Source organism: Triticum urartu, chromosome 3 (genome assembly GCF_003073215.2).
Source record: "Triticum urartu cultivar G1812 chromosome 3, Tu2.1, whole genome shotgun sequence".
NCBI lineage: Eukaryota > Viridiplantae > Streptophyta > Magnoliopsida > Poales > Poaceae > Triticum > Triticum urartu.
This window is the reverse complement of record NC_053024.1, coordinates 5,441,744-5,469,021: the sequence shown is the minus strand read 5'-3', so window position 1 is coordinate 5,469,021 and position 27,278 is coordinate 5,441,744. Positions and strand designations below refer to the sequence as shown.

The window sequence follows — 27,278 nt, the reverse complement described above, 5'->3', positions numbered from 1 at the left end:
TGGTGAGTTCTCTTTATAACATACCCTCCCAATATTAGAGAGCTATTACAAAATATCCCATTGTTTTGGAATCACCCATGAACCCACTTGCATATTAAATCCCGCCTTTTTCATCCTCAAGTTTCGACTCTCTAGTCTTGCCATTTATTTCTTTCAGCATTTTCCGGAGCTTTACCAAATTCTCAACATTTTTGGTTACCCTAAAACCTCGCCCTAGTTCAAACCCATTTGAATTAAATTCAAATGAGTTTGAATTCTTTTCGTTCGATCTTGGCTATTCCATTTTTCTTGGAACCAGCGCATTCTTGTGAGTCCGGGAATTTAACTTCCTTTCCCAAATTCCATCCATACCCTCTCTTTCTATTTTTTTCATTCTATCTATTTTTATTTTTTCTCTTTTTGGTTAAGAGAAAAGAGTAGGAGAGGCAGTCCAGCAGGCCCTGGCCGATTCTCTTTTCCATTGGGCCGGCCTCCCAAGGCCCATCCGCACCCACCTAAACCTAGCCTCGACCGAACCCTAGCCCGATCCCCTCGCAGACTCCCTCTCCCCTCGTTCGGTCCTCCCTTCCAGCGCCGTCAGAGAGAGAGAGATCGACAGCTTGCAGGGTGCCCGGCTCCTCATCTCTCCCTCCTCATGCTGCAGCCCTCTCCCGATCCACCCTTCTGCTCAATCCCCGCAGCCCCCCTCACTCGATCAAGAGCGCCCCAGCGCAGTCCTCGTCGCCGCTTGCTCCGGCGACCAGCACCAACGAGCAGTCAAGCCCCGCCATGACCGCGCCCTTTGCTGCTGAGGCCGCCACGCCAAGTCCCTGGAGCCGCACGCCCGCCGCCCCTTGCGTCGTCCGCGCCGGCGACCAACAGCAGGTTGCTGCTCCGCGCCGCCCCCATCTGCCATGGCCTCCCTTCGCCAGCGCCGCGCCTCCGTCGCCCGGCGAGCTCCACCAACGACCTGGAGCACCGCTCCTCGCCCCTGCCATGGGTACTGCGCCGGTGTCTTCGTCGTCCAACTAGAGCAGGGCCACATGGACGCCATGTCTCGCCGTCGCCAAGTCCCGCCGCTCTGCCTCGCCTCTCACCCGTCGCTTCCCCGCCTCTCTGCCGCGCCAGGGACTCGAGCCCTCCATGCGCGTCGCCGCATGGCTGCCGAGCCCGCCTCTGGCGTCATGCCCTTCTCCAACACCGCCCCAAGCTTCTCGCCTCCCCGACATGTACTGGCCCGGGTCCGGTATCCTCAACGCCCCATCGCCTCCTCGCTGCTGCCTATCCATCTGCAGCCATAGTCCGACAGTAGCTCCACGAACACCTCCATCCGGTGCCTCCTTGGACCTCCTCGAGTTTGGCCACACCACGACCCGCAGGACCGAGAAACGCCAAGTACCGGCAAGTTCCTGATGGATGCGCCAAGTCTCCAGCGAGACCCGTTTTTCCATCAAGTTCGACTACACGGCTTTGACCTCGGAGTTGGACCGCAAGCGCCAAGTACCCCACTGGCAAGACCACACGGACGCTCGAACGACTACAGACCGAAACTTTTAGTACCTCGTCGGTAGGTGTACGACTACCGTCGCCGAAGACCGCGAGTACAACTACTTCCACATCGCGCTGTGTACGACTACCGTCGCTGGGGTTCGACAAGACACCGAGTACCACTACGTTAGCCATGTACATAATGCACCAAGACCGGACCGACAAGTACCCCGAGAACGTATGCACCGCTACCGTCGATGTGCTTTTCATCAAGTTCCACTACCGTCGACCCCGTGGATGTCAACTTCCTCGCCGCGACCCCGATCCTCTACGGGGTGTGTACGACTACGGCCTGTGTACCCCTACTTCCACTACCGTCGTGAGAACGTCTACTTCCACTACTTCCTCTACGAACTCGAGCCGCTCGGAGAATGCTCCTTTGGGAAGGTATAACCCCGAGACGATCGTCCGAGAATGATTGCTTGTGTCGTATGAAATGCTCGCGTTTGCACCGTGCCCGACATGTTTTCTTGCATGTTCCCCATTGCCATACCGTCGTCTCGTGGGACACCCGTTTGCCGGGATCACCCCACCATCCTTGCATGACATGCTCCCGTCACACTCTCTTTTGCACCGGCATCCCAATCGAGTTACCGGAACCGGAAAGTTGCCGTGGCATCATTTTCGGATTCGTTGTCTTCTTCATGGACTCGTTCTTCTTCCTTGCGGGATTTCAGGCAAGATGACCATACCCTCGAAATCACTTCTGTCTTTGCTTGCTAGATGCTCGCTCTTTTGCTATGCCTATGCTGCGATACCTATCACTTGCTTATCATGCCTCCCATATTGTTGAACCAAACCTCTAACTCACCATGTCCTAGCAAACCGTTGATTGGCTATGTTACCGCTTTGCTTAGCCCCTCTTATAGCGTTGTTAGTTGCAGGTGGAGATGTTCTTCCTGGTTGGAACATGTTTACTTGTTGGGATATCACTATATATCTTATTTAATTAATGCATCTATATACTTGGTAAATGGTGGAAGGCTCGGCCTTATGCCTGGTGTTTTGTTCCACTCTTGCCGCCCTAGTTTCCGTCATATCGGTGTTATGTTCTCGGATTTTGTGTTCCTTACGCGGTTGGGCTATAATGGGAACCCCTTGACAGTTCGCCTTAAGTAAAGCTCTTCCAGCAATGCCCAACATTGGTTTTACCATTCGCCACCTAGCCTCTTTTTCCCTTGGGTTTCGCGGACTCAAGGGTCATCATTATTTTACCCCTCCCCGGGCCAGTGCTCCTCTGAGTGTTGGTCCAACCTGTCAGCTGCCGGTGACCACCAGGGGCAACTCTGGGCTGACCTACCCGTACCTAAGACAATCTGAGTGTGCCCTGAGAAAGAGATATGTGCAGCTCCTATCGGGATTTGTCGGCACATTCGGGCGGTGTTGCTGGTTTAGTTTTACCCTGTCGAAATGTCTTGTTGTACCGGGATACCGAGTCTGATCGGAACGTCTCGGGAGGAGGTCTATTCCTTCGTTGACCGTGAGAGCTTGTGATGGGCTAAGTTGGGACACCCCTGCAGGGATTTGAACTTTCGAAAGCCGTGCCCGCGGTTATGGGCAGATGGAAATTTGTTAATGTCCGGTTGTAGAAAACCTGAAGTTGACCTTAATTAAAAATGCATCAACCGCGTGTGTAATCGTGATGGTCTCTTTCCGGCGGAGTCCGGGAAGTGAACACGGTGTTGGAGTTATGCTTGGCGTAGGTTGCTATAGGATCACTTCTTGATCATAGATTTCTCGATCGAGCTTTGTCTTCTCTTCTCGCTCTCTTTTGCGTATGTTTAGCCACCATATATGCTAGTCGCTTGCTGCAGCTCCACCTCATACCTTTACCTTACCCATAAGCTGAAATAGTCTTGATCGCGACGGTGCGAGATTGCTGAGTCCCTGTGGCTCACAGATACTTCCAAAACCAGCTTGCAGGTGCCGATGAGACCGTGCAGATGACGCAACCAAGCTCAGGAGGAGCTCGATGAAGATCTTGTCCTTTGTGTGGTTTCGTTCTAGTTGATCAGTAGTGGAGCCCAGTTGGGGTCGATCGGGGACCTTTGTCGCATTTGGGGTTCTTCTTTTATTTTGGTTCCGTAGTCGGACCTTGATTGTATCTGGATGATGTAATGTTTTATTCATGTAATTGTGTGAAGTGGCGATTGTAAGCCAACTATGTATCTCTTTCTCTTATTATATTACATGGGTTGTGTGAAGATTACCTCACTTGCGACATTGCTTTCAATGCGGTTATGCCTCCAAGTCGTGCTTCGACACGTGGGAGATATAGCCGCATCGAGGGCGTTACACCGATGACTCCGCATTGCGAGCGCAGCCGCTTCTGCCCTGAAGTAGTACCACCGCCCTCGCCCCTGAGTGCGTCGTTGCCGCTTCCGTCGACTCCGTGTGCGCCGTCGCCGCCGGAGTTGGTCGCCATCGGAGCGGAGCGGGGAAGGGCTGAATCGAGGGGTGGACTGAATCGAGGGGAACGTCTTGACCTAGTAGACGGGCGCGCCGAAACGGCCGTCTCTCGCCGTCTAACGGCGTCCGTCAACACGCGCCATGTCAGCCCGACAGGCGGGACCCACCTGTCGGATTCGCTGTTTTCTGGGCTAAAACGCAGCGTCAGTGCTCCGCGTTACAGATTAGCCCCATTGTTGGTGGTTTTTTGTGAACTGCCTCAAATGTGGTACCGATCTGTTACCCTAGCCCATAATGTGGTGGTTTTGAGTAAATTACTCGTCTCCTGCAAAAGATGGGGATATTCAGATATTTACAGATAAGCACAAAAAGGACTGCCATCAATGTAACAGACTTGATGCTCAAGCAATCCATGTGTTTTGATTCCTTAAAACCTCCACTTTTGCACATGGACAAAGTTAGATTGTGATAATATTTGTTACTGATCATGAGGGAACAAAGGGGAGAACAACCATCAGACAATACTGTTACCATAAACAAAAAATATATAAACCTGAACTTTCAGTATGTACCTTACATCATGGCAACATTCTTTCTTAGAGCATTGCCATAGTTCAACTACTTGGAGCATTAGAACCGATCTCACTTTAAGGCACAAAACACAGGGGAGGGGAAGAGATGACAAAAACAGACTGGAATATCAGTGGAACTTGCCCGACAATTCAAACACATCGTTTATGAAGATGGCGAAACCGAAAAGGAAAAAGTAAATTGAAAGAACATATATTGGAGTTTCCCATAGCAATCCGAAGAACAGACACTGGATGAAACATCTTGTTAGCACTGGAAAGGAGGCGGCTGCAGAAGCAACTTATGATCTGCAAGCACCTACTCAATCATCCATGCATATAGGATGAGCGAGAAGCCGAGGCCCTGCAGCTGAGACTCCCTAAAAGTCTGCGAGTACGACGAAGGCATCGACTTCTCGGGCGCCTAGCATGTCGGGAACATGAACACCGTGTTGCTCGTCGTCGTCGACCCGAAGAGCCAGATGTGGACATCCCAGAACACCTCCACCGGCAGGCCGTCGACGAGAATCATCTGGTTTCCCCTGAACTTCCATGCCAGCCTCTTCATCTGCATGACCGGCTTCTTGTCAACGCGTATCTCAAGACATGGGTCCTTGAGGCCGACAATGTCGCACTCTATCACCAGGTCATGGAACCGGCCATTGTCGCAGAACTGCGCCTTGGCAGAGTAAATCTTCTTGCCATAAATGTGCTCCTTCCTGGTGAGGAAGGCATTTTTTCTTACTTCAGCTCATGAAGTAACATCATGAAATTGAAAATGCTAAAAAATTAAAGAAACCGTCTAAAATTAAAAGACAGACAATAGATAATAGATACGAGTATAAACATCACATATGTACACGCTCTTTCATTGAATACCTTGTAGGCACAGAAACTTTTTCTTTTTGAGGATTGAATCAAGATAGAGGGAGAGAGAGATGGCGGCCTGTACAGCAGGAAGGTGCGAGGCAGCGAGGTGCAACGAATCCTGTCTTTCCATGGCCGCCTGCACCTCAGGCTCGGCAGCGCTATCCTCTGACACAAAAAAGAGAGAGCCTGGACTCACCGGCGCGCGGAGCTCGGTCGGCTGCCGTGTATAACGAAGATGGGATCGACGCAGCTCTCCCCGGACGCGCCACTACGGCCACGGTTCTGCTGCACGAGTACCAGTAGCGTGCCCCAAACTGCCGGGACCAGACCCCACTCTCCTCCCCCCGCAACACGTCGTCGACGATCTCGTCGAACAGGATCCGGGCGGCATCGGCCGGCCAACCCAGCACAGCCATGACACGGCACCGCCGCTTGTCCGCATCGCGCACTGGCGCCGCGGACGGCCATCTCCATGCCCCGCACTCGAGCAGGAGTCGCGCAAGAATGACGAGGAGAGGAACCGAAGGAGATGCGGAGCACGGCAGCTGGAGCAGAGGGGATTGGAATGGGAGACGCCACACGGGCGTGGCGGAGGGGATTGGAGAGAGCGGCGGAGGGGGTTGGTTCTAGGGTTTCCCGAGAGGCCTTTTTACTTTCCCTTTTTCTTTTTTACCCCTGTTTTTTTCCTGCCCAAACAATGCGTTCGACGTGGCACCAGCGAGGAGGCGCCCTTTGCGCCACCGTTAAAGGGTTGTATTGAGCCTGAAGAAAAAAGTGTACTGGCCCCACAGCGCACATGACGCCGTTTGGATAGAACGGCGGAAGCTGTCAGCCCACACCCTGACGCCGTTTGGCAATGATGGCTCTAGGAGTTTGCAACCGAGTATTTATGTGCATTCATTCTATCAAAATTATTGTTGTTTTTTGAAAGTTGTTACTGTTTTGTCAAAATCAATATTGTTTTGTAAAAATCATAAGTATTCACATAAAGAGCCAAGAATACTCCTAGTGCCGCCCCTACCATTAGAACACCCTTTTTCTCGGCTACCCAGCACAGCACATAGATGGTGACCTGCGCAAGACCCAGTTATTTCCATCAGTGAGTAACTAGGAAACACGATTGATTAAGCACGATGATGAGTCAGAGAATTGAATAGGCCTCGTTGACAATCATCATTTTCCCTAATACGATCACCACACCGATTACCGGGGCTGGTTATTTTACGGGTGACACAGGATTACATAAAATGTACACAGGATCACCACACAGACCCAATATATGTTCACCCCCATTCCCGTAAAAAAAATCATTTCCTATTGCTCCCCGAACCAAACCCTAGCCAGTCCACTCCCCTTTGCTTCACTCCGTCTCCAAGCTCCCTTTACGGTGAACTCCGACCTTCTCCGTCATCGCGTCACATGGATCTGAGTCCCCCATGGCTACGTCACCCGATCTGCGGACTGCATCTCATCCCATGTAGGCATGACGAGGAGATGGCCGTCCGCATCACCCTCCGCCGCGCCCGTGAGGAGAGCGCCTAACAGTGGTTGGACTCATCAGTCAGGAATCCATAACGTCTGCCCAGATGGCGCTTGGATCTGGCGCGAGGCACATCGCCGTTGCCTCTTCGGAGGCGGAGCGGTCCGTCTGGTGTCCGAACGTCGTGGCAAAGGCGCAACCCCTTCGTTGGCGCACCGAGGCGAAGGTGAACCGCACAACGCGTAGGGCACAATATGGCACGTCGTGCCTGCCGTGGGAGGCAGATGGCTCGAAAGGCCATGCCAGCTCTCAAGGTGGACGTCGGCGAGGTGGAGTCACACTCTCCGGCGCCTGCTCAGGTCGCTGTCATCCCCTGGGGCCGCAACTACGTCATGGTGATGACGTTGACGGAGGCAGACGGGTCGGGTTCTGACCACAACGACGTCGACCTCACATCGACCGGTTGCTCGTAGGCCATGGGCTCCGATGAGAAAGATTAGGGCATACGCACTAGTAGAAAGAGGGTCAAATGTGAAGTACATTAGTGCCGGTTTGAATTTGAGCCAGCACTAATGTGACCATTAGTGCCGGTTCCAACGGCTAGGCGGGCAGACATCATTAGTACCGGTTCATGGGCAACCTTTAGTACCGGTTCATGCCATGAACCGGTACTAATGAGGCTGTGTCAGGCTGTGGTCAGGCTGGGCCCCCGACGAAGACCTTTAGTACCGGTTCATGGCATGAACCGGTACTAGAGTTTCTTAGTAAGCTGATTTTTAGTCCCAAATCGCCAAGAGAGAGGCAGTATGAGCGGTTTATAAGCCGTGAGTGTAGAGACAATGACGAAGAGGCGCAATGCTCACCTGCACATTGCTTAGCTTCAAGCCTTTCAGAATAGCATAGATTGCACTGAGCTATGTGCAGTGCAGTCTACACTATTCCGAAAGGCTTAAAGCAAATTAACCAGCATTGCACCTTTTTTATTTTTAATAACTTATTTGAACTCCGGACTTTTTGTGTTCAGTATGCAGCATTCAAAGCGGCGTCATCAATTTCCAACATGTTCCGACATCATTTGTTGTTTTTCAGTCATTTACCGAATTGTTTAGAGAGCTTAATGACCATGAAATTGAAAATCACTACAAAATTAACTGTGAAAATATTGAAATTTGGCATGGTATCATCATTTCACCCGCATAGCATGTGCGAAAGAGTAGAGAGGGTCACGGCAAAAACTGGACGCACTTCGTGTACAAACTGGACAATCTCTTTCGGAGTATCAGGGTTTCGGACGAGAACTTATCTGTTACACGGGCACTTCAATGTTTTTTAAACTTATTTGAACTCCAGACTTCTTTTGTGTTCAGTATGAAACATTCAAAGCGACGTCATCAATTTCCAACACGTTCTCACATCATTTGCTGTTTTTCAGTCATTTACAGATATTTGCACTAAAGTTATTAATAATGTTTGTCACAATAATGAGTCTGATATTTGGCATTCACGACTCTGTCATATTAACTTTGGTTGCATGGCGCGGTTAGCCAATATGAATTTAATTCCAAAAATCTCTACTGTCAAAGGCTCCAAGTGCCAAGTATGTGTGCAAGCTAAGCAACCTCGCAAGTCCCATAAGACTGCAGAGGCAAGAGACTTGGCGCCACTTGAGTTTATACATTCTGATCTTTGTGAGATGAATGGCATGTTGACAAAAGGTGGAAAGAGATACTTCATGACGTTGATTGATGACTCCACTAGATATTGTTATGTGTATCTTCTGAAATCAAAAGATGAGGCTTTGAGTTTCTTTAAAAACTATAAAGCTGAGGCAGAGAACCAACTTGATCGAAAAATTAAACGGCTTAGGTCCGATCGTGGTGGAGAGTATTTTTCCAATGAATTTGATCTGTTTTGTGTGGAACATGGTATAATCCATGAGAGGACGCCTCCCTACTCACCCGAGTCAAATGGGGTAGCCGAAAGAAAGAACCGAACTCTAACTGATATGGTTAACACCATGTTAGACACTTCGGGTCTATCCAAGGAATGATGGGGGGAGGCGCTATTGACTGTGTGTCATGTCCTAAACCGAGTTCCCACAAAGCATAAGACCATGACTCCATTTGAGGAATGGGAAAGGAAAAGGTTGAAACTCTCTTACCTACGTACTTGGGGTTGTTTGGCGAAAGTCAATATACCAATTCCCAAGAAGCGCAAGCTTGGACCAAAAACCGTGGATTGTGTTCTTCTAGGCTATGTTTTTCATAGCATCGGCTATATATTTTTGATAATAAAATCTGAGGTATCCGACATGCATGTTGGTACGATTATGGAATCAAATGATGCAACTTTCTTTGAGGACATATTTCCTATGAAGGATATGTCAAGTTCATCAAATCAGGAGATACCTACTCCATCTAGTGAGGAACTCACTGTAATTCCTGAACCCACCATTGCGATGGAACACGTTGAGAATCCTGTTGAGGGTAACAATGGAACTCCTATGAGGAGTAAGAGACAGAGGACTGCAAAGTCTTTTGGTGATGATTTCGTTGTGTACCTCGTGGATGACACACCCAGGACTATTTCATAAGCCTATGCATCTCCTGATGCTGACTACTGGAAGGAAGCTGTACGTAGCGAGATGGATTCCATCTTAGCTAACGGTACCTGGGAGATCACTGACCGTCCTTATGGGTGCAAACCTGTAGGATGTAAGTGGGTGTTCAAGAAGAAGCTTAGACCTGATGGTACGATTGAAAAGTACAAGGCACGGCTTGTGGCCAAGGGTTATACCCAGAAAGAAGGTGAAGACTTCTTTGATACTTACTCACCCGTGGCTAGACTGACCACAATTCGGGTGCTACTATCACTGGCTGCCTCACATGGTCTTCTCGTTCATCAAATGGACGTTAAGACGGCTTTCCTCAATGGAGAGTTGAAGGAGGAAATTTACATGGATCAGCCAGATGGTTTTGTAGTACCTAGTCAAGAAGGAAAGGTGTGCAAGTTATTAAAGTCTTTATATGGCCTTAAACAAGCTCCTAAGGAGTGGCATGAGAAGTTCGAAAGAACATTAACTGCTGCCGGCTTTGTAGTAAACGATGGTGACAAGTGCGTGTACTATCGCTATGGTGGGGGCGAAGGAGTTATTCTTTGTCTGTATGTCGACAACATATTGATCTTTGGAACCAAACTTGATTTAATCAAGGAGGTTAAGGATTTCTTATCTCGCTATTTTGAGATGAAGGATCTAGGAGTAGCTGATGTTATCTTAAACATCAAGCTGTTGAGAGATGAGAATGGTGGGATCACACTGCTTCAGTCTCATTATGTGGAAAAGGTCTTGAGTCGTTTTGGGTATAGCGACTGCACGCCTTCTCCAACTCCATATGATGCTAGTGTGTTGCTTCGAAATAATCGACGGATTGCTAGAGATCAACTGAGGTATTCTCAGATTATTGGCTCGCTTATGTATATGGCGAGTGCCACGAGGCCTGACATCTCTTTTGCTGTGAGCAAGCTGAGTCGGTTTGTGTCAAAACCGGGAGATGATCATTGGCATGCGCTTGAGAGAGTTATGCGCTATTTGAAAGGCACCGCGAGCTATGGGATTCACTACACCGGGTATCCAAGGGTACTGGAGGGTTATAGTGACTCAAACTGGATATCTGATGCTGATGAGATTAAGGCCACAAGTGGTTATGTTTTTTCACTTGGTGGTGGCGCTGTTTCCTAGAAGTCTTGCAAGCAGACCATCTTAACGAGGTCAACTATGGAAGCAGAACTCACAGCACTAGACACTGCCACTGTTGAAGCAGAGTGGCTTTGTGAACTCTTGATGGACTTACCTATGGTTGAAAAACCAATACCCCCTATCCTGATGAACTGTGATAATCAAACTGTGATCGTCAAGATAAACAGTTCTAAGGACAATATGAAGTCCTCAAGGCATGTGAAGAGGAGACTAAAATCTGTCAGAAAATTGAGGAACTCCGGAGTTATTACGTTGGATTATATCCAAACGTCGAAAAACTTGGCTGATCCCTTCACAAATGGTCTATCACGTAATGTGATAGATAATGCATCGATGGAGATGGGTTTGAGACCCACCGCATGAGTTGTCCATAGTGGTAAACCACTCTATGTGATCGGAGATCCCGTGAAGTAGAAGTGGGAGACAAGCTGTTGGTCAGCTGGGAGGAGAGTATCCCTATATTAATTATCCCACTCCGTGAAGATGCAATACTCTCCTGATCTGCATGGCAGGTTGATACTTATCTTAATGTGTTCCAAGTGGCTTATTCGGGTAAGCAGAGATGTTGTCCTGCAGAACATCTTCTGAGGAACACACCTATATGAATTTGACTGTTAACGTCGCAGTCTGTGAGAATTGGGTGTTCTCTAATAAATTCATGAAAGGCCCTGGAGTATGACGTATACGCTCCACCCGCGGGGAAGCCTTGCAGCAGCCCAGTATCGGTCAAGAATTTGTGTGAAACTAGTTTGACAGAAAACTTGTAGTTCAAGGCATAGTCCACCATTCAAGTTGTGATCTAGTGTAGCATAAATTTCTAAATGGAAATTCAACTTCACAGTCTCCACTAAGCACCGATATATAAAACAATGTTTTGGAACTAAATGATGAGATGTGCCAATGGGACTTTGTGGGGGATTGTTGGAATTTCGCTAGTAGGCCTTTGGCCCAAAGCCCAACTAAAATTCTGAAATTCTCTTGGCCCATTCATGCACACATGTGAGTGGAGTGAGTGAGGCTAAAGTTTAGTCACATCCCGGAAGTTGAGAGAGAGTTGCACCTCTTTATAAGGTGAGCTCTTCTACCACTTGTATGAGCATGAGAAGAGGAGACCTGCACGCGCGCTCCTCCTCCTCGCTCGCCTCGCCACGCCACGCCTCGTCACGACGCGCCGCGGGTTGCGGGATTAAGCCGAGCCGAGCCGAGGACAGAGCTATGCACGTTGTCTATATTTTTGCTGCATGGGAAAATTAAGGAGTAATTAATTAATAATTAACGGACGCGTTAATTATTGAACCGTTTCCGATTCTTTTGGATCATGACGACTCGGACGTGGGGTTTACTCCCACGACCTACCCAGCCCGCACTATATAGTCAGGCAGACGTCTACCCTAGCCGGCGCCGCTTCGTATGGTTTCTCACCACCGTTCCAGATCATTGCGCCGCCAAGCAAGTCTTCTCCATCCCTCCTTCCGGCGTGCACCGCGAGAAGGGACAACAGGCCTCCGGAACCCCGCCTCTCGTGATCCTGTACGGGAGAGGGGCGATCAGGTTTTTGTGGAGTGCACTCGCGCGACTGCTGGCAGCGACGACTTCGCGAACAACGACTTCTTCCCCGACCTCGGCAACCTCGTCCTCGACGACATGGGCGACAACGTCAACGCCAGCGGTGCTGCACCCGCTGCACCGTATGTGATTCTATCCTTCCTGTTCGAGATCGTGGTAGAATTCATGCTTCTAGTATGTGCCCTAGATGTGATATGTTCATCTGCTATGCTAGTTTGCATGATTAGTTTAATCTCTGCTGCTGTGGTCATGATTTATCTTCTGTTTATTTGGATTAAATCTCATAGTAATTTGCTCATATTTTCAACAGGATGGAGGAGCAGCCGGCACACGGATTCCACGAGAAGCACCTGCGCATAATCATGGTTCCTTAAGCTGCATGTACTCAGGCCGAGCGCAGCCGGAAACACAACGCACGTACCTTGGGCCGCCGCCGAGCATGCCAGGGAACAGCATATGAGGAGAGCCACCAGCGCCAAGGAAGAAGAAGAGCGCCCCATGATCGATCCTGTCTCAGCTTGTGAATTGAGTATTCTCCTCGAGTGCATGTAGTTTTATATAAGGAGGTGATCAGGAGCAGATTGGAAGGCAGATTCTCTTTTGGTTCTAGCAATGGTCAAAGTCGTCCCGGTCAACAGGGTTTTCGGAACTCATCTACTAACAATCAGTGCGCCGTGGCGTGTTCGGGCGCAGGTGTGCTGTGTGTGAATTTGCGACGCCGCGTCTCCACAATACGTTGACTTTATTTTCAAGGGTAAAAGGAGTTTTATTGTAAAGTTATAGAGTTACAGTTGAGAGTCTGTGTCTCCGCTCAAGCTCACATGTTTGTAGGCAATCCCTGAACGCTGACATTTGTGTCTCCGCTCTGGCCGATCTTGACAAGTGCTCGTGCTGCCAGAGTGCTTCATTGAAGTCGCCGCAAACGATCCATGGTTCTCGCGACACAGCCCGCAGACGACACAGATGATTCCACATCTGATGACAATTTTCCACTCTCGGTTCCCCATAAACAAAAGTACCCCTCCATGAAATACCAGAGCCTCCTTCAAGAATCCGAACGTCAATGAACCTACTACAAGACTCCAGAACTGTAACAGTGAGATTCTCATCCCAGAGCAAAGCTAGCCCTCCGCTTCTTCCATCACTACTGACACCGTGGAAGCCTTTTAGGCCCAGCCTCCACTTCATCTTCTCTATCTTGATTGCCTCTTGTCTAGTCTCACAAAGAAAGACTAGCTTGGGGTTATTGGCTTTTGAAAGGGCCAAAACCTCACGAATTGTCCGGCGGTTCACCCCCCGGCAGTTCCAAGACAAAATATTCATTGCGTCTGGCGATCCTCCTCAAGGGAGGCCGCCGATATCTCGTTTTGGTCCTTCTTTGTTGCTACTTTCAATCTTTTGCTGCTTGAACTACTGTTCGTGGGCGAGTCGCCCTCCTTCAAATCACTACCGCTGCCATCTGTGATAGCCATCACCGGCTTCAACGTGCCAGGGGCATCCCGGGAGTTAGCCACAGCTTCATCCATATTCAACCTCTTCTTTGGGATTCTGTCCACCTCCATTCTCTCCCCAGGTGATTTAACTAGGCTAGAAGCGGTATCCGCGACGTTGGGATCAATAGGATCCATCTCAGAAGTGTTTCTGTCAACCTTAGGAGTTGCCACTTTGCTAGGTACAGTGCCCGACGCCTATTAGCTCGATGATCTGGACGTGGCTTGTTCGGGGCATCATCATAGATCTAGTCACCAAACTTGAGCGCCTTCTCATCGTGAACCCCCGGTCCACATTCTTTGTGATCGTGGCCAATGAGGCCACATAGCTTGCAAAACATGGGGAGTTTTTCATAACGAACCAAGTAAACCTGACGTTCCTTAGCACGAACAATACTAACATATTTTGTAAGAGCCTGACGGATATCATGCTTGACCCTCACCCTTACGTAATCACCCCTTGTATTCCCATTCAAGCGCATCTCCATTATCTCACCTGAGTTCTTCAGAAGCTTCTCCACAACATTCTGCTTGCAGTACGGGTCCGGCAGCTTGTGGATCTGCAGCCAAATTGGCAGGTGATGGAATTCTACCTCCTTTGCTTTGCTAAAACCATCATACAGGCACAAGAGCACCGCCATATTACCAAACAACCACGGACCCTGAAACATGATGCGTTCCCAATCCCCCAAGAAGGATGCTTAGACGACAAAACGATTAGGTCCGACTGATCGAAATCTAACACTTTGCACCGGATTCCATGCGGCCCTCATATCCTTGTAAAAGGCCGAAGGGCTGATGTTTTTGTTTGTATGAACCCTAGCTAGGGCAAGCCAACGAACGCTTTCCTGGATCTCAGGGTTGTCCTCATCAATCTCAACATCAGCAAACTCTTCATCGTTGAGATCCAGTTGATCAAAGAAATCTCCCAAATCCGATCTTGCAGCCGCGGCGGTGTCGCCACCTTCCGTGGTGGAGTTGGCATCGGACAGAGATGCCATCCTAGAGTCCTGGACCCGTAGCGCGATCGCCAAGGGGGTTGACGACTACAAACATAGCTTGCAGCAATCGGGGAAGGGTATAGGCGGTTGGAACTCAGAGGCGATCGGAATCGTCTAGGAGGAGAGAAACCCTAGCCGTCTCGGGCGTAGGGAAACTTCTTATTTTTCTGCATGGCACGTTGACTTGCAAGCTACAGGAACATATTTTGGTCAATGTTGGGATTTCGCCCTAAAAAAACATTCGTAGAAGAATCCTAAAGGCCAAGTTGACATTTTCTTCTTCTTCTTCTGAAAATTAACACAAACTCTGGAAATTACTTAGCCTGAGAAGAATTTGTTATAATTTTCATTACCCCCAAACAATTATTTTTCTGCAGTGATACCCACCGAACAATAGTACAGTAGTATATAGTAGTAGTTCTGAGAATTTTACGTATATATTTAAAATTTTCTTTACCCTCCAAAAGCCCATTTTATACCGTCCCATGTGCCCTTCGTAACCGCGAGCTCCTATTGGACGTTGTGCGCGTCAAAATGTCGCCTGGATGCACAAAGCGTCGCTACCTAGTCAGGCCTAATTACAATTGTGCATAGCAACGATTTTTTCTTCTTCGATGAGCCACTGTAGTGACTCGGTCACGGCAGCAACCGGCATTTACTGGGTTTTGTAGTCCTTTTTATAGAAATCTAATATTTTTGGAAGTCAATGTTATATTATTAAAAATGAAGAAGTTTTAAATTTCCAAATATTTTTATAATACATGTACATACTTTTAAATTCCCAAAAAAAATGCTAACAATTTTTGGAATTTCTGAACATCTTATGATATAGATGATCATTTTTCGATTACACATACACACAAAGTTTTTGAAATTGTTCGCGGGTTTTAAAAAATTCAGAATTTAAAACATTACATGAATTCAAAATATTTTCATTATTTCTAAAATATTAGTGAATTTGAAAATGTTCATGATTTTTTATGTTCTTTAATGAAGAAATTATTCACGAATTTTGAAGAGTTAACGATTTAAAAAAATGAAAAAGAGAAGACTAAGAAGAAAAGTAGAAATTGATAGTAAAAGAAAGAAGAAATAGGATAAAAATAAAACGAAAGGAAACTGGAAAAAAACTTATGGAACCTTCCAAAACCTGATGAAAGATTCCATAAGTTTCACACAGCCAGTTCTTATTTTTCATAAAGTTTCACAAACCGGACTCTCTCGACACGCCTGCAGGTGCTCGCGACCTTAACGGTTGCAGAAGGCAATGGGCACGGCTATGTGCCGCCCATTGTGAGTCCCAGCGCAATGTCTGGCATGGGCTTTTTCCTTATGTTAGTTGTATATCCATGAACATTGTTCAGTAATAATGTCGCGTTTAGACACTATAAAAAACTAAAGGTGATAGTTGTGAGCACCTTGAATCGGTGTGGGTTTATCAAGAAGGCACATATATGGACAACGAGATGTTGGGTCGATGACTTAGGATGTCTGATTGCTGGTCTGCCTTTTCTTCTAAAAAGTAGTGTGATGCTACTTTTTGTTCTATGAGAAAGCTTTGAGTTTTCAATTGAATGTCTCTATATTTATCTATGATACTAACATTTAATTTAAGAAAGAAAGTTTCTATATATTATATTTGTACATTGCATGGTACCTCTTCTAGTTAATGATGTAACCCTATTTTTTATGCACACCGTGAGAAGTTAAATTCATAATTTTTAAAAGATAATTGGTACTTTAGCATGCGTACTAGTAGCAGTAAGCATTGGCACAATAGATGTCTCGGTACTAACGTGCTGGCTCTCTCTTAGTATTAATTAGACGACCCGGCTGATGCTGCGAAGAAGCTCGGTCTACATGCTGCTGCTGGAGGGCATGCAATGGTCGTTGCAGTTCCACAGTACGCTGCTCTTTTATTAAATTCCATGGCACCACCATCATCGGTGCTGCCTAACGCCCAAGCGTCTCACTGTCGACGTCCGGGGTGGCCTGCAGGGGCTTGCGGAGGGGAGCAACTGCCGACCACGGTCACGGGATCCACCGGTCTCTCCTGGCGCAGCTACATGGACGTAAGCCGGCCAGCCGGGCATAGAGTTAATATTATTGCTTCTTTATGAGGAGAAAAAAGAGTAGAAAAACAATGGAGCGGAGAGTAGCGACTTACGAGACACCAATGAAGAGCAAATGAGAAGCAGCACTGCCACAGCGCGTGCGAGTGCCATGGAAGAAGAAGAAGAACGCTGCATGATCGGTCACTCTGGAGCTTCTAGTAAGCTCTGCTTCATTACATTTACTTCTACTCATGACTCGAGAATTTTCTGGTAAAAATCATGCATTTTGGTCCGAGTCCCCTTTGTCTGATTGAAAAGGCCGACCTCTTCTTCTTCTTTTTTGGTTTCAGTGAAAACTCACTGTACTTCATGATCTTCCCACAAAAAAAAAATTCCACAAGAACTTTGCACACTGTTCTTTCCTCCACAACAAAAGGCCCCAAGCTTTCTTCTCCTCCAGTCGGTGCTGCCGACGGCCTGCCCCATCTCCGATGGCCTTTGGCCATGGAGGTGCGGTGGACCTCGCCCCCCACCAGCGGGAGGGACCCCATTCTCATTCTTGTTAGGTTCAACGTCTTGACTCAGACTGCGTCACGCGGCGATGGCCCTTAATTGGAATAATGCCGCCCGCGTTCTATCCCCGTCCCGATTGTGCATCTAGCATCGTCCGGAGTACGTGTGGAGGTGTGTCTTCGTGGAATCTTGCGGAGTCGGGAATGGTCTCCAGTGGATCTATTTGGATCAGGACTTTGTTCGTCTTCGTTTGGTTGTTTACGTATTTGAACCCTCCGATCTACTATTTTTTTCATTGATGATGATTGCGGCTCTGATACGAGGGTCATATGGGGCCTTAGTATGACGACTTACAATACGCCGCTCCTTTATTAAACTCCTTGGCAAAAACGGTTCGAGCGTCCCTCGCGTCTCTCCCCAGGCGATGCCAGGGATGAACCCTAGTGTCGCGGCCAGATCTCTCCTCTGCCGCTGCCGCAGGCCTGAGCCGCGGTGGCGGCGGGCCCACTACCAAAGTGTGGCGGGGTTTCTTTCTTCCGGGGGAGGCCTACTTTGTGTAGGGCGATGGAGGCCAAGGCGGGGTTTCTAGGGCGGCGGCCCTACGACGGTTGGTGGAAGACGACGATGGGAGGCTGCTGGTGTACGGTGCGTTTGTAGGATGCCGGCGGCGCTTGTTGCTTCCCCTTCCCTGACTCATGACCCAAGATCACATCGGTGATCCCTTCTAAGACTGCACGGCATGTCACCGTTGAACCTCCACCGTCATCGGTGCAGCTATGTCGATTCTGCCGGACCTAGTGGCGCCATCACAAGGTCCGTTCGGCTCGTGCTACCCAAGGATACCGCCTCCTGCCTACTGACCCTCCACGACGCGCTCATCAGATGCGGATGCGTCTCTAACGCTATAGAAAGTTGCATGCTCGGGTGTTTGGTGATTGTCAACAGCAGATTGTCACTACCTTGAAAACATCGGCATCGGCACCTCCACGGCCCTGATTCCAAGGTGTGGACATGGGGATTCAAGGCGGTCATGGCTGAAGATCATTAGGCTCTGAAGGTGTTATCTCGCATGCTCGTGTTGAGTTGAGATCGTCTACTATCGGTGGAGGTCCCAGGGAGTACTCTCAATGGATGGGGAGAAGATGACGATCTGCTGCTCATTCTGTTGGTGACTTGCAACTAGGGCCTCGGCAAGCGGGGGCGGCAACACTGGAGGACTGCATTTTTGGTGGTGCTCCTCGAGTACCGAATCTTGATTCGCAGGTGAAAATCCAAGGTCTGGCCTTTATTGGTTGTACCTCGCAATGGCCTTGCTGAAGGCATTATTTTGGGGTGAACTCAGACTTTCTCCAGGATGAAAATCCAAGATCTTTGACCGGGCAACGACAACGCTTGTGCATTGCTCCCTTCTTGGAGGCGTTGCTTTTAGAGAACCTCTTTTGTATTCCAGATGTTGTCTTCGGTGGTGGTTACAGTGCTGCTGATGTTAGTGATTCATCACCATGGCGAGGTCTATTTTTCTTCTTCTTTTTTTATTTCATTTTGGCTGTGCGTATTCTTGATGCCTTTGGAAATCTTGTTGGTACAAAGGCCGGGCGTAATTGGTATCTTTGCAATATTAATATATTTCTTTTGTCGATTTTTTTCCTTGGCACCACAATCATCGGGCGCTGCATTATCAAACACAATATGGCGCTAGACAAGGGCGAGTAACAGCGCAGTCCACGTGCCCTTTTACTGTGCCAAAGGGAGAGAGGTTTTTACTGTGCCGAAGGGAGAGCGAAAGGAGAGAAAACTCCGTCTGACCCCTCCTCTTTGTCACTTCTCTCTCTCTCTCCCATGTTGCCATTTTCGCCGCTACCTTCGCCGGCCGGTTCCGGCGAAATCCGAAGGTCTCCACCGTCGTGCTAGCTACCACTCTCTTCCCCTACTCGCATTCTATATAATCCAAAGCATCGATTTGTACATCCCACCCACCTGCGGTTGCCCGCATCGGTTTTACCCGTCTAGAGTTTCGATGATGTCGACCTCCTCATCATAGGCAATGTTCCGGTGCGTTGGTCTGATTATTTACATCTCCTGACATGCTTTCTCGTGTTGTTGTACCTCATGGACAGCGCTCTCGTGCCTCCTCCCCTCCCATCACGGCGATGGCTCCTCCTCGAGCTCCACCCTCTTGTTTGTGCATGGCGGCCTGTGCAGCTCCGCCTCCATCCCCACGCTTGTAGCAGTGGCCCAAGAAGGAGTTCTAAACTCGGCATGAGGAGCCCGAGATTCGGCGGTGGTCCACGGCACTGTCGCTGTTTTCCTCGGCTGAAGTAGCGCGTGCCATAGACGACCGCATTACACCATCCTCCCGCCTCCACGGCGTATGTATGGCCGCCTCCGCACAACGCAATGTTCGCCGCTGCTGCGTTGGCTGCTCGGGCTTGGCTGCCCTGGCGCCGGTGTTGACTTGCACGTCCACACGTAGTCGCACGCCGGCCATCGTTTTCGGCTTCCGCTCAGACTCTGCAACCAGCCGGCCTCCACCGAGCGGCGTCCCTGACCTCGCGCGCGATCAGATTAATCACTCACACGCCCGTGATCCATCCCATCTGCTCCGAGGGACTGACCTGGCCCAATGGTTGCGCGTGTTGGAATTTCGCCCACAGGATCGATCATATAAAAACACGAAAAACACACACAAAAAAAAAACTAATAGCGAAGGGCCCTTGTCGTGCCCCTATTTCCTCTTTGTTTCTTTTCTTCTTTTCTCACAGTATAATCTGATAGCCATGCTGTGTATATATACACGTACGGCAGGAGCAAACATTAGTAATCTGACTAGACTCCGACTTGACCTTCTAATGCAAACTCCCACGTCTCCGTACTGGTCCTAAACGGACTAGTAGCTCATCGCCAGTGTCACTGTCACCGCCATCTTCACCGACAACTTCATCTACTCCAACCACCTCATAGTTTTTCTGATTTTTTTGAAAGTTCAAAATACAATTTTGACACTATTCAAAATATAGGGCTCCCTAGAGCTCGTCCTCCAAAGTGACTTTTTGTACAAGGTGCCTGCTATGCACGTTGTGTCTTACAGTTACAGGATGGGTACTTCACAAAACATGCTTACGCAGAAGATCTTGGGCGAAAAGTTTTCTCATCACCGACAGATCAAGATCGTATTAATGCAGGTGTGCAGGTACAGTTGACTCTAGAAAGATTTTCTTGCCCTCCTTTTGGCGTGCGGCCTGCCAAGCGAATCCCAGAAACAACGACCATTTGATCAGTTGGGTTCAACGTTGATAAACGGCGGTAATTCATCCTATGGAAGAATTCAACGGCCAACAAGTGCTTCTGCATCACTGTGGATGGCTAAACTAGGTTAAAAATTGGTGTACTATAGTAGTAGAGAGAGACACATCCAACAATTACGATACAGTAGAAGTACTAGTTTAGTCGTTGCGAATTTAAATGTAGCATACCAACCAATGATGGTTGCAGACCAAGCCGGACAGAAACCATATACCTTAGTAGCAGCAGCAATGCCGCCGTTATGAGTAAAACATTTGCCAAAAACTTGAGCATGCCGGAGGAAACCACATCGTCCTTGCTGCTGCCAGCGGCTGCTGCTTCTCTTTTCCACGGCCAATGCCAGTAGCGTATCATGAACACAAGGTAGTAGGTCAGAACCCCTGAGACGCCACATGACACCATGATCCTCGTGCACCAGGAGAGCCCAGAAACATCCATGGAGTTCACCATGTATGCGAAAAGAGGAAATACCACCAGTGTAGATAGGGCAATGAGCCCCTTCATGCGTGGCTTCATTTTGTCGACGCTGATGAGTGGGTGGTGGTGTGGGCGGTCGAGGTGAAGGCTGTACCAGAGGAGCACCGGAACAACCTCCGGCATGCAGAACAGAACCACATCCTCGCCCAGCCACTCCGCGGCCAATGTGTGTGCCGTCACCAGTAGAAGTAGAAGCAAGGTCTTGTGGAGCAACTCTGACGCCGGTGCACTGCCCGGAAAAGGATCAGTAGGCAGCTTCATCATCATGCGCGTCAATGCCGCCACAGTGGAGCTCAGGAACAAGAGAAACTGTGTGATGGCGAAGCCCATAGCTGCACCATCGTCAAGTTGATCCATCACCAACAGCGCCCCGAACGTCACCACCACTATGATCTCCAGCTCCATAGGTGTCTTGATGATGGTATTCTCATCGACCATAGAAGATTGTGGAGTAACTTTACGACCAATGTCGCCAGTACAACGATTGAGCTTAAAGTACAGTGCTCCTATGAAAGTAATGGCCATAATAGGAAAGATGGCAAGTAAGAGGAATCTCCAATTGATGTCCAGCAATAGCAGGTAGGAAATAATCACAAGAACGCCTGTGTCTCTGAAAATCCTGACGTTAGGACGCCATGCGACCCACGACTTCAAGGGTGTCAAGTTCGGCAAGATCAATTCGTGCCATTTCAGAAGTATATAGGGGTAGCAAATAGCAACCACCATTGTGCCAGCCACCAACTCAGTGATTTCTTTGTGGGTAAAACCATCATCACTTAATAGAAACACATGGAAATTGCAGGCACTGCTGACGAGTTTGCAGGTTGCTACTATTAGGCATAATAATGTTCCATCAGATTCCTCCAGTTTGCCTAAAACAAAAATTCAATGGAGATGATCAGACCTAGGAGCCTAGCTCAAATATTTTAAAATGTCTACCTAAAAGTCACTTATGGACAGAGGCGGTCAATATATTTCACCCCCACCCCATGGATGTGTAGCCTCCTTGAGACCTTAGACGTTGGGTTGATGTATGTGGAAACTATTTTTATTAATAATATATTAGCTATGTATTGAATATGGGACCTCTTGGCTCTAATATCATGTTGAATTGATGCTCCAGCTAATTTATCCAAAAGTTTGAACTGATGGGGGAAGGTGATATACTCCAAAAACTCAATATATTTGAATGATTTTAGTCTCTATGAAATCATGTACTCTGAATTCTTGGTATGGGTTTGAAATACTCCGAAACCTCAATATATTTGAATGATTTGTGGATAGGCGAATGTTTTAAATTTGATAGTCGTCAATTTGTGCATTCAGAATCATGGAGCCAGACACCATGTAGCCCCTTGTAAGGAACCGGATTGGGGCTTCAAGGCGCCTGTATTCTGCAAACTTAAATAATGAATTCTAGACTAATTTGAATTTATTTCCAATGATTTTATTTTATATCATTGAAATTAAGTACTTAATTTTTCATAAAAGAATTCAGTTAAAATCATTTCAAATAAGGTATGTGAATTCAAATACCCATCTTCAAGTTATGGTGAATCATATAAATGAATGGGTATGTAGTGGTTTATAATACTGTAAAAAGTAAACGAATCTGAATCACATAATAGGACAATATTCCTTTGTGAAGAAACTATAGACTCCTATTGATCATTGAGATGGGCTTTAGCTTCCACGTTGAGAAAATCATACAGCATAGAGCATCATCAGATCAAGCTCTTGAGTTTATGTGATAAGAAACAGTTAGTTTCCTAAAAGAAAAATTGTATAAATAACTAGTACATACCAGCTAGTACAATGAAGTAACAACTTGGACATGGAAGTGAGTGGATGTAGGCTTACTGATCAATCGCGAATGAGGTGGTGGCTGATGAGCGTGTCCATTGTGTGACACGATTTCTTGGCGCTGAGATCCTAGGCTCCACGCCATTGATTATTATATATCCACTTCGGTCGTTCACAGAGGATTTCCGAGCTGGTCATGGTGGATCGATGGGCCAACTTGTGTGGCTCCTCCTTGATCAATCTGTGTATCTGCAATCCAACTGCAATCTCACCATTTACATATGCATGCACACACATTATATCAGACAGGAATAAAACTCGCTTCATATGATCTCTTGAAGCATGAACTGCAATGGTGCATGGAGATTATTTTTTATATTCTATGAACAACTTCTTATAATGAGTTTCACCATCTAATTCTGTCACACCCAGACATAACAACTGTCTGTCTACCTTCATGCTGCGTCTTCGCCCCCATCAAGGCTTCAACACCATTTTCCAGCTAAAACGATAAGAAGTAGGCTTCAAGCCCACCGAACATGCCTCTTTTCCTATCCCTCCACTGCCTCCTTCACATTGAGGAGCCATCTCGTGTCGTGATATGCCAGCCCATTCCTCCACAACCCGGAGCTCAATTTGGAGGGCAGAGGCCTAGATATTCCATCGGTGGTTGTTGTGGTTGCCCAGTAAATTAATATCCATGTGTTATTTTGTATCTAATTTTTTTAGCATTTTTCAGTATATACACAAATTTTCTACGAGGAACGTTGCTCTTTTTAGAAGATATTTGAAATTATATTAATTTACTGGCACGAAGTTGTACTTATTTGTATGTATGCATTTTCTCATATTGTTTTCCAAACCTAGACACCCTTCCGTACATGATTTAGGGCTAAAGTGCTTTAGAATGACAAAATCTGTCACAAGTATTCTTTTAAATGTGAAAAATGTTTACCCATGTGAACTTGAAGTTCTCTAGGACTTCTTTATGCTTGTAATTTGAATAAATTGATATAATATAAAATCATTCAAAAATGTTAAATAAACAAAATTTTGTAAGTAAATTCTCCATATTGCCCACTGTGATTGGATTAACTTATGATCCCCTTCCCTTCCCTCTGCTCCTCGCCCTCCGTTCTCAAAGCCATGATCAGCTAAGTAGGCGTCGACGACTGCTAAACCACCAAGCCCTTCCTCCATGTCCCTGATGGGCGGTTTGTTCTAACGGTTTACTGTCTCTTCCTTGCTTGTGGCCATGTCGGGTGCTGCTACTCCAGCAAGCTTGCCATCTTCTTCATCCGTGCCATGTGCAGCTCGGGACCTGACTATTTTCTGGACAATATTTTGTTCTAGGATCTTCCTTGCAGACACGTCATGGTGGGCAGGAAAGGGTCTATAGTTTTCTACTCTCTCCGTCTTTATAAGACATTTTTGCAAACATAGCTTACAAAAACGTCTTATATTATGCGACAGAGGGAGTATCAATTTTGTTCTGGATATTGACTTTTTCTTCTGAATATTCGCCTATGCAACTTTGCTCTGAATGCAAGTTTGCATGGGAAGCTGCGTCGTTAATGCAGGACGTTTACATTGTTCTCTTTCTTTAAATATAAGTGTCCTTGCGCTGGACAGGTGTTGGCCTTCTTCTCTAGCTGGCCTTCATCTCTAGCTAGCTCCAAGCCGGCCTGACTTTTGTTTGGACATGCGTGAACAATTATCCCTGCACTTACACGAGTATGCATGAGTTTTCTTTTTGTTCAGAGAAAGCAGTATGCATGAGCTGAGAAGCTCCTCCAGGTAATAGAGAGGCAAGTAAGAGGAAGTTACCCCCCAAGAAAATACGCTACCGGAAGATTTTTTTTTTTTGAGAAAATATTGAACTTGACCTGTTCAAATGATCATATAGGATACCTATGCGTACCATAACCTATGATGCCCTTCCCTTCCCTCGGCTCCTCGCCCTTCTCCTCAAAGCCATGGCCAGCTGTGTAGGCGTCGATGCTTGCTAAAACACCAAGCCCTTCCTCCATGTCCCCGATGGGCGGTTCGTTCTAACGGTTCAGTTTTCTATAAATTTTGTTCTGAATAATATTATAACAGATTTTTTTTCTTCTGAATGTCTCCTATGCAACTTTTTTCTGAATGCAAGTTTGCATGGGAAGCTTATTGTTCTCTTTCTTTAAATAAGTGTCCTTGCGTTGGCGAGGTGTTGGCCTTCTTCTCTAACTAGCTCCAGGCCGGCGTGAATTTTGTTTGGACATGCATGATCAATTACCCCTGCACTTACACGTGTATGCATGAGTTTTTTTTTTCCAGATAAAGGAGTATGCATGAGCTGAAAAGTTCCTCCAGGTAATAGAGTGAAGTAGGAACAGAAGCATTTCCTGCTGGTGCTTGCACAAATTAAAGAGTAGGGAAGAGGCACAAAGCACGTAAAGAGTACATCACGCGTGTGTACCTTGTCCGATGCTAGCTCCTTCACATATTCTGCCCATATGGACGCTGGAAGTATATATATGTATGTATCTCAGCTACCTGCACCAATGTCCTGCTAACAATGGCATATATAAGGCAGAGTCAGAAGAGTAGACGTCACTGAGGTGCTTGCGTGTGGCCCACGATTCTTATCTCTTATTCTCCACTTTTTAATTAAACAACCATTAAGAATTTGAGAGTAACCCACACGTCATCATCTAGAGGTAAATGATGTAATCCGTCTGTTCCATAATACAGTGCATATCGATTTTTTGAAAAGCCAAATCTTACAAACTTTGACCAAGTTTATGGAGAAAAACATTCACATCTAGAATGCCAAACATATATAATTAGATTCATCATAAGATGTAGTTTCATATTTTATATTTTTGGTATTGTAGATATAAATAGATTTCGCTATAAACTTAGTCAAACATTGCAAAGTTTGACTTGAAAAAAAATCTATACACACTACATTATGGAACGGAACGAGTGGTTATCTTCATGAGTCTGGATTTTCTATCCTACCATGTACCTACATGGCCACACAGCTACAACTTTCCCTTCTTTTGATGGTATGACTGTGGTATCTACCTTTTTTTGCCATGATGCGACTACGATATCTAGGTAATACACTTAATATATGTTATGGGTCACGTGAATTTAATGAATGAACATTTTTAAGCCTATTTGGGATAAATTTAAGGCAAGTTTTGTAAGTTGCCTAGATATTTTATTAGTACAATCTCGTTTCACAAGTTTTATTCATGTTCACAACCAACCTGTGGTTGAATGGTTGGGAGGACAGTGGTATTGCAAGCCCATCAGGATCAAAGTCCTAGACTTTACATTGGTGCTCGCATTATTTCTGGATTTGTTTCAGGCTTCCGATGATGTTTTTTCAGTGGGGGGAGACGTTCCCGTCGACTGTGAGGTGCTTGTGGTGACTTCGTAAAATCTCAAGATGCTATGCCAGCTCAGTCTCCCGGAAATGCTAATAGGGGTTGGGTCTGTGTGCTGGCATTCATACGGTGAGTGTATGCTTGTGTATGTGAGCGACTTCAATTGTACTTTGTTTAAAAAAAATTATTCATATTTTGCCGAGTTTCCACTTGGATCTTTTTAGATAACAGGTTGAAAAGGACAAGGCCTTATAAGAAAGCCACATGTACAAGCCAACTGAGGTTACCAAACCGTCAGCAAGATGGTTCGCATGAATTGTTTCACATACATGTTTCAGGAAGGTTTGCAAACATGTTTCGATTATTTTACTGGACAAGGTTCAATGACCATGCAACAACGCAGTAACATTAAGATATGAATTTATCATTTTTTTGGATAATTTATTTCTAAATTATATTTAAAAAACCAACCTTTTCCTGAATGAGAAAAAAATCTGAACTTTGGTGGACAAAATTCCAACCGTGAGCGAAAAAGTAAAACCAACTGTTCATGTCTAATGAACTAGGGATTTTCTATTCGATCTTCAATTTTTTTTTTCAAAAAGGGGGACTCCCTGGCCTCTGCATCAGAACGATGCATACGGCCACAATTCGATCTTGAATAGCTAAAAATTATAGAAAGAAGAAGTACACGTAGTGTCTTCAATGGCGAAAGGACTAGACATTGAATGTACATTTAGAAATTCGATCATGTCTTTCCAAAACGTCACCCTGGAACACGATTGGAACGAGTGGTTTGAGGTAATAATCATGGAACCAAAACATAATTTTCAGTCACAATTGCGTACAAAGGAAAGAAATAAAGGCACCAACCAAAAGCAAACATACGTGTGGAATAAGAGCAGCATACGTGCGGAAGAGGGCTAGTAGTCAGCAAACCTGACTTTACTACTCTATTGCGTGGCTGGGCTGGGACAAGTAGCGAGTAAAGTCACCGATGGGATTTCGTGATGAATCGTCGCCTCATGCCGAGATAACGAATAGTCCACTTAAACATTGCCACCAAACAAAGTAGCTGCTTT

General features: G+C 46.8%; 1 protein-coding gene and 1 pseudogene across 6 annotated transcripts; both read right to left on the bottom strand.

Annotated features, from left to right (window-relative positions):
- Positions 1–4,824: 4,824 nt before the first annotated feature.
- LOC125546441 lies at positions 4,825–5,791 on the bottom strand (annotated as a pseudogene).
- Positions 5,792–19,206: 13,415 nt separating this feature from the next.
- Positions 19,207–25,361, bottom strand: LOC125542298. 6 transcript variants are annotated; one of them, XM_048705267.1, is made up of 3 exons: positions 22,877–23,079; positions 20,754–21,888; positions 19,207–19,884 (listed from the first exon to the last, which is right to left on the bottom strand). In XM_048705267.1, exons 1-3 carry the CDS (start codon positions 22,962–22,964, stop codon positions 19,806–19,808), a joined length of 1,302 nt encoding a protein of 433 aa, XP_048561224.1. In that variant the 5' UTR covers positions 22,965–23,079; the 3' UTR covers positions 19,207–19,805. The 6 variants fall into 6 exon arrangements, with proteins under 6 accessions (XP_048561224.1, XP_048561225.1, XP_048561228.1 ...); XM_048705268.1 differs by having other exon boundaries at positions 19,207–19,851; XM_048705271.1 differs by lacking the exon at positions 19,207–19,884 and adding an exon at positions 19,926–20,589.
- Positions 25,362–27,278: the final 1,917 nt, after the last annotated feature.

Excerpts from the sequence above, each read along its gene's own strand:
- LOC125542298 (XM_048705265.1), bottom strand. The coding sequence starts at position 22,964 with ATGGCGTGGAGCCTAGGATCTCAGCGCCAAGAAATCGTGTCACACAAT. Across the intron at positions 21,889-22,876 it reads ACCTCATTCGCGATTGATCA|GCAAACTGGAGGAATCTGAT; the intron begins GTAAGCCTACAT and ends TTTTTGTTTTAG.